The sequence below is a fragment of the Centrocercus urophasianus genome, unplaced genomic scaffold (assembly GCF_019232065.1).
Source record: "Centrocercus urophasianus isolate 14NV4802_14NV808 unplaced genomic scaffold, USGS_Curo_1.0 seq_21, whole genome shotgun sequence".
Classification (NCBI taxonomy): domain Eukaryota; kingdom Metazoa; phylum Chordata; class Aves; order Galliformes; family Phasianidae; genus Centrocercus; species Centrocercus urophasianus.
In genome coordinates, this window is record NW_024884767.1 from 11,797,846 (window position 1) to 11,805,042 (window position 7,197).

Genomic DNA, 7,197 nt, shown 5'->3' on the forward strand with positions numbered 1-7,197 from the left:
GTCATCCCTTCCTTCTATTCTATCAACTCAGCTTGGTATCATCAGCAAACCTGCTGAGGATATACTCAGTCCCACTAAGTTTTTGAAAAAGATGTTGAAAAACACCAGTGCTAACAATGACCCATAGGGCTCACCATTCATGACCAGACTGCATTGTCCTGCTGGATGACTTCAACAGATTACAGTCAGAAAATAATGATTTCAATAGTACTACATTTAACACTATTGTTGTGAGGCGTTCTAAGATATTCATGTTATTACTTAGTCTTGATTAGCATGGCACTCTGATACTCGCTGTCAGTTCCACAGACTCCTGTAGAAACAAACCAGCTCTAACAGATCAACACTACATGTCCAACCATGACCATGCACTCCAGCATCTAAACTTTCTTCATAACCATTCAAATGCTCATGATGTCCAATCCTCCTTATGTGGAAGAAATCTGCTATTCTGACTTCTAGAATTTTGCTGTTTACAGAAAACATAAACTCTGTCATGGTTCAAGCACAGGCACACATAAAAAATACAGTTCCTCTTCAAAACTCTTGTGTCATCCCATCCAAGACATTAAACTTCCTTCCATCTAACCCAATGTGCCATTAGTCCTACTTGTTCTTCATGTGTAGCAACATACAGAATATTCTGCAAATGCACTGTATTCAACAATAGTTTTATTTTGCACCTCTGATAACAGAGAGTATGGTCCCTCAAAAAAATCTTTTCCAACAGCACACTGTTTAACCTTAGAATTAAAAAAAAAAAAAAAAAAAAAAAAAAAAAAGATGCTAAAAGCAAGTAAGTTTCCCCATGAATAACAAAAAGCTACATAATAAAGCCATTATCTAATATCTCAGCTAGTATCCCAGGGCAACTCAGACACCAGAGAATGATTCAAAACTGTTTGGTGTTGCTGAGTAAAGAGAAGGGTTGAGTTTAGAACCACCTTTCTGTTTTGCAGACTAAGCAGTAGGAGAAGTTTGCTAAATCACTTAAGTAATGAGTTCCTATAGCATTTTCTTTGCACGGCTACAACTAGAAAGTAATGAGCCATGTATCACTAGCCCATCTTCAGCTGGAATGTGCTCAAGCACAGCAACAGACAGGCTGGGGACACAATAGTTGAACGAACAAACAGAACAAAAATAAAAATAAAAAAGTCATGTCTCTTATCCATTTCCACTATGGTAGTAGAGGACAAAAACTTCACAGGTTGTTTTAAACAACTTCTACGGCTGCTGTTCAGCAAAACTATTTTATGCAGACTAGACTCCAATCCTACATAGACATTCTCATTATAGGATCACAGTGGAGAAGACCCACAAGGATCAAGTCCTACTCTTGACTTCACACAAGACCATTCGAAACCCAAACCCTGCATCTGAGAGCAGTGTCCCAACACTCCTTGAACTCCAGCACTGGGGCCGTGCCCACCGCCCTGTGCATCCCGTTCCGTGCCCACCGCCCTCTGGTGCAGCCCCTTTCCCTGACCCCCAGCTGCCCTCCCCTGACGCAGCTCCATGCCGTTCCCTCGGCCCTGTCGCTGTCACACACAGCACAGCTCAGCGCTGCCCTCCGCTCCCTGGGAGGAGCTGCAGCCGCCATGAGGGCTCCCCTCAGCTCCTCTGCCCTGTGCTGAGCAAACACAGGGACCTCAGCCGCTCCTCATACACCTTGCCATTTTTTTTGCAGCACAAAACTCAAAAAGCTGAGTGCTACCATGAATCCAGCTGCATCTCTTACTGTTATCAACACAGATAGCTTATGGAGAACTGCAAATGCATACTGCACAGAATGAAAGGCTTTATTGGCTTCCCAAGAGAATATTAATTATCATAATGGAAGTGGGTTAACAAAGCAAGCACATCTTCCTGATATTGCATGTATGTTGTCAATCTCATTGGTATGCTCTCTCAGATTTGGGCAGCAACACCAACTGAAGTCCAGAATGATTCTCTTCTTCCTTTGCAAGTCACAAAAAGCAGGAATCCTACACAGATCCTACTGTGTACACCAGACTTCTGTTGGTGCCAAACCAGGCACTACCCTTCTTACCTATGTCCACATCTTCTTTCCTTCCAAGGAAACACACAGCAGACAGGATCATAACCTCAAGAGAGTTCTCAGTCCCAGGACTATGTCCCAGCAGGGGGCTGAAGAGCATCCCAACCGAAGTGTCAAGCCTCTTTTTCTACCTCTAGACCGGGCTGTCAGGTACAGTAATCCGAGGTTCCCAGAGAGAGCCTGGGAGTCAGAGGAAAGGCAGGACAAACGGGTTGGCAGCATTCTCTCAACCATCCCTCAAGAAGATCAACTGTTCAACCCTGAAGCACCCTAGGGAGGCCAAGTACTCCAGCTCTGCCACACCTAATTTCAAGTCAGGCAGAGATTAGGCTCCTGAAGCCTTCCCACTAGAAAGCTGTGTCAAACAGCATCTACAATAATGAGACTCCAATTTAAAATTCAAATGACACTTGGAACAAGCACGTAAGTCCCCACCAAAGTGATTTTTATCCAGTCACTTGGAGTCACATACTGCATACACATTAAGCACCGATGGCCGCAGATAATAAAACAGTCTACAAAGGCATTATCTCACTTGAAAGTCTGCCACCCTGAGGAGGTAAACTGAGGAGGAAAGCACAACTTTCTAATACACCTTCCGCAAAGATCACACTGGTTCCATGAAAAGCTTATGTTTAAGATATGAGAAGGGATCCGATTTTCAAAATGACCTCCATCAGCTCCCTTTTGCTTTGCATTTCCAAGCTCTGAGACTTGTAGTTTAAATAAATTAATCAATTTGCTTAGCAAGAAACTCAGCTAAGCTTTCCTGGGATGGTATGCATGCCTTGCTCTTTTATACCCACATGGTTGGTATATACCAACCATAGTTTATATCCACGTGGGTGAAAGAGGCTGCTTTTGCTTTGGGCATCCCTTTTCTTGCTCACTTTTCTTACAATGCCAAAGAAATTTATGTATGTGGTAACAACACACACATACTAATGGCAGAAGCATCCAACTCTGTCACAAAAAGGGCCAGCATACACTTTTAGTTAAACTTAAAATGTAACTTATTTGCAACACTTTTCTGTAGTTGCTGGAAAAATAAATTGGCTCCAAATATGCTTCACTAAGGACAAAGCAAGCAAAACCACTTATAATGACAAATCCGAAAAGAAAAAAAAAGAAAAAACAACGAAGAAGTATCATCAACAACAAAGTTTAACTTGAGATCTTTGTCTTATTCTGCATGCAGAAAAACATCTTGACACTATTGCCTCAGCACATTTACCTTCACATTCAAATGCTGTGCAAAATACTAATAACAGAATGTACAACTGCATCCTCAGCTTACATTTATAAAAATCAGACATCAGCTAAAGGTCCTGCTCCAAGACATTCTTCCTAAACATCAGGAGTTCCATTAGCACCAGTAAGCCCCCAGTTCAAAGAATTGCACAGCATCTCAGAGGTCAGCAATGACCTCTGTCAGTAACTGGGTGAGATGGGAAGTCTGCCTGCAACACTCTCAGCTGAAGTCAACTAACTCTGCAACGCTGCTGCTGGAGACAATCATTCTATGCTGACAGGAATCTGACCATCATTTGTCAGTTGAAACTGGGAAAAAGACAGAGATATTTGATGCTGCTCACAGAACTGCCAGATGAAAGATGCATCAAGGAAGTGTACAGAAAGCATAGGTGAAAGCCAGATTCTTCTTACAGCCCTTGCACATTATGCAAAGGGCTGTAAGATCAGTATGCTTTGCACACATCTCCTAGGAAAAAAAAAAACAAACAACCAAACCAACACCTAATAGAACAACCATTGAATCTCTCATATCTGTTCCTCTCTTCCTTTTCGCCTGCTGCACTCCCCCTTTTATTAGACCATGATGCCCTCCAGGAAGAAAGCACCCCAGTATGTGATAGATGTTTACATGAACATAGAGGACACTGGTCTCCCACAAAGACCAGTAACTACACAGACTGCTTTCCAACAGAACTCAAGAGATGTGGTTTCCCTTTGTGAATGTAGGAAACAAGGTGGCCTTTGTATCTTTTCCTATCCTGGATTCAGGAGCCCAGGACTACAGAGCCATCAATAGTTAATGCATCAGTTCTCACACTTTCCTATTTCTGATTCTGTGGTATCATCATCACGCTGTATCACTGACTTATTATAACAAGTAACACTCAGAAACATCACTAATCCAACATCCAAGCTACTCTGAGCAATGGAAAAGTGCAATTAGAAATTAGGGGGATCCTATTTACCTCAACCATTATTCAGGAAATATGTTAAATCGATGTTTTCTCTGAAAGACACCTTTCACAGTATATAGTTTCTCTAAAACTTCAAGAGAGGGCAGGCTCCTTCTCACCACTCCTCTGAAAGACCAACTGCTTCCTGCTGTGACTAATAATTCAGATGACTTGTAAGCAATTACAGGTCCTGTCAGTCTAATGAGCACTGACGAAGCTGAGCTGAACCACAGAGAGCCATGAGAGATGAGGTTTGCTCAGAGACTGTTCAGCTAGACAAAATTATTCCTGGCAGCTCCATGACCTACCTGCAGCTAAGCACACGTTTCCAAAAAAAGGCACACTGCAGGATTTTTAGCCAAAGCAGAAACAAACCCACACACGCTCTGCCTTATGCTGCAAATCACTTAATGGCTGAGTTTTGATCGAATGGCATAATTTAGTCGCTTCGAGAGCTCGCATTATTCAGAGCATCACAAAAACAGCCATCAGCACGAACGAACCCACGTTCCAGCATCGCTCAGACAAAGTTCACAGCAGAATTTCGGAGCTACATCCAGAAAACGCCACAGGTTTTCACAGGACCTGACGCACAACAACACAAGCACGTGAACAGCGGTTATCTGCCGCCCGTCACTCCCACCTCCCCGCTCATTCGTGCCACACACGGGCGGCCCCACTCGCAGCCGCTGTGCGGAGCCCTCCGCAGGCCGCAGCCGCCCCCCCGCATTTACCATGGCATACCACCAGCGCGCGAAAGCCATGGCGTTGCTCTGTGCTCCGCACGGCACGGCGCGGCACGGCACATAGACGCACGGGCCGCGCCCCAGCGGCCACCTCCCTCCGGGGGCGGCACCCGCCGCGGGAGCGGCCACAGCCGCGCCCCAGCCGCCACCGAGCCCCGCAGTAGGGCGGTGCCGGCGGGTCCGCGGACCGGGCGGAGGGGTCATGGTTGGCGGGGGAGGAGGGAGGGAGAATGAGGGGCGTCGGGGTCCATCAGTGCAGTCGCCGTGCCCCCCGCCCGCCTCGCCCCGCATTCGCGCCGCTCCCTGCCCACCTTACCGCGGCGGGGCCGGGGGGCCCCGAGCCCGGCTGGGACATGGCGCACGGTGCCGCTGCGGGCGGGGGGCGACCGGTGGCGGCGCGGAGCAGAGACGCTGCCGAACCGCGCGGCCAGTCCCTCCTCTTCCTGCCGGGCCGGGGGGGCCAGGGCAGGGCGTCCCAGCTCGCTCCTCCAACGCGGGAGCGGCTTGCGTTGTGTGGCTGTTGTTAAGGCTTGGGGCGGGACGGGGAAGTGTCGACACTTTCCAACTTTCAAGTGGAGTTACTGACAGTTTTACTGCTTTCTCCGTGGAAGGCCTTTTCTCGCAGTCTCTTGGCAAGGCTTGTGGATTCCTACAGTTCTGAGCGTAAAGCTGCTCGTCCCGTGGCCTCAGCCTGGGACTGAGGCGTGTCCCGCAGCACTGAGGCTCCTGTCAGTGGCACTCACTGGGTACTTGGTCAGAAAGCAGTACCCCAGCCTGAGGAGTCCTCACAGAACTGAGCTCCTGACTGACAACAGTACTGACAGCTGTTCCAAAATACGGCAGGGGTTGTCATGGTCACACAAAGCTGTTGGAAGTTGAATCATGACTGAGTAACTGTGATCAAAACAGATATTCTCTATAATAAGGGTAATAAGAGCAGCAGTGGTTTCTGGGCACGTATGTGTGTGCTGAGGTCGCATACACCAACAGGAGGAACAAGAAGTTTTCAGGGAGTGCTCTTTCCCTTACCAGCCACACTCCCTGAAGCATGAGGACAAAAGTCCTTCCCAGACGCAGATCAAAGCCAGCTGCTGGGAAGCAGCCCCAGTCAGTGCTGTTGGATGGGTGGGTGTATGCAAGGCCTCAGAATGGCTTCAGCCTCCAGGTGAGAAGCAGCGTGGGTCAGGCACATCCCCAGCCTGAGGCATTCCCTGCTCTTCCTGCACTCCATGCACTCATCACTGGCCTTTGAAGTGATTCAACAGCATGTATGGGTTTTGCTTTCCATTCTGCCTAAAATTTTAAGCACACGAGTTCACTGTGACAGGAAGAACAGCATGGAGTTCTTCAGCTGCACGCAGAAAGGCTGTCTGACACAGCACTCCACGTAGGCAACTCTGTGTGCTTCACCCCTTCTATTGCTACATGCCTCATGACAGCAACTGAAGCCATCAGTGACTGAAATCCTGGAGTCACCCAGAAGTGAGGCAGTAATACAGGAAAAGCTTCTTGCTAATCAGTGTCCTGGAGGGTGTTGAGGGTTCTGCTGATCCAGCACATGGTCTATTTTAAGCTCTCTGGTGGGAAGTTAGGCATAAGACATGATGTTTGAAATGACCCTCAGAAATCCCGTTCAGGTCTGCCATACATATCTACCCAGAAGGACATATTCTGGAAGAATTCAACCTGCATCAGTCTGTGCATAACATGGCCTGGCTCAGAGGGCGTGGTGGATGCCCTCCAGCATGGGATAGTTGCAGGGAAGAGCGCAGAGCCTTACTCCAGATCTTGCAGCACCTGCATACATCTGCAGTGTTCTGGAGATTGATCAGGTTGTTATTGTTGTTTCTGTTGCATTTTCTAACAATTCCTTCACAGCATCTGTGTTTCTCTTGCAAGTGAGCAAACCTACAGATACGTGCTGAGATACATGGCCCTGGGAGGTCTGCCAAGGGCTGATCATGAACACAGAAGATGATGGGCAGTCCAAAAATTGCTTGTTCAGTGTATATCAGCTGGAGCAACAGCAGCAGCTGCAGGAACACAGGTTTTTTACTGTTGATAATGTGCAGTGGAAGCATGTATTTAAAATAATTGGCTTTATGTTTTAAACAGTCATTTAGATATGCACTTTGTGGGTACATTTATACGTAATCCAAGGTACTGGCAGACAAATTGGAAT

General features: G+C 47.1%; 1 protein-coding gene across 7 annotated transcripts in view; it reads right to left on the reverse strand.

Annotated features, from left to right (window-relative positions):
- The window catches only part of CAST (calpastatin), a 59,246-nt gene extending 53,853 nt beyond the window's left edge, over positions 1-5,393 (reverse strand). For 4 of the 7 annotated variants that reach the window (XM_042822855.1, XM_042822860.1, XM_042822858.1 and 1 more), the window contains exon 1: positions 5,332-5,393. In XM_042822855.1, the coding sequence (XP_042678789.1) occupies positions 5,332-5,370 (39 nt within the window). In that variant the 5' untranslated portion in view covers positions 5,371-5,393. Of the gene's footprint in view, positions 1-5,003; positions 5,086-5,331 lie in introns of those variants that run through there. The other 3 variants (XM_042822854.1, XM_042822856.1, XM_042822859.1) reach the window with 3 other exon arrangements.
- Positions 5,394-7,197: the final 1,804 nt, after the last annotated feature.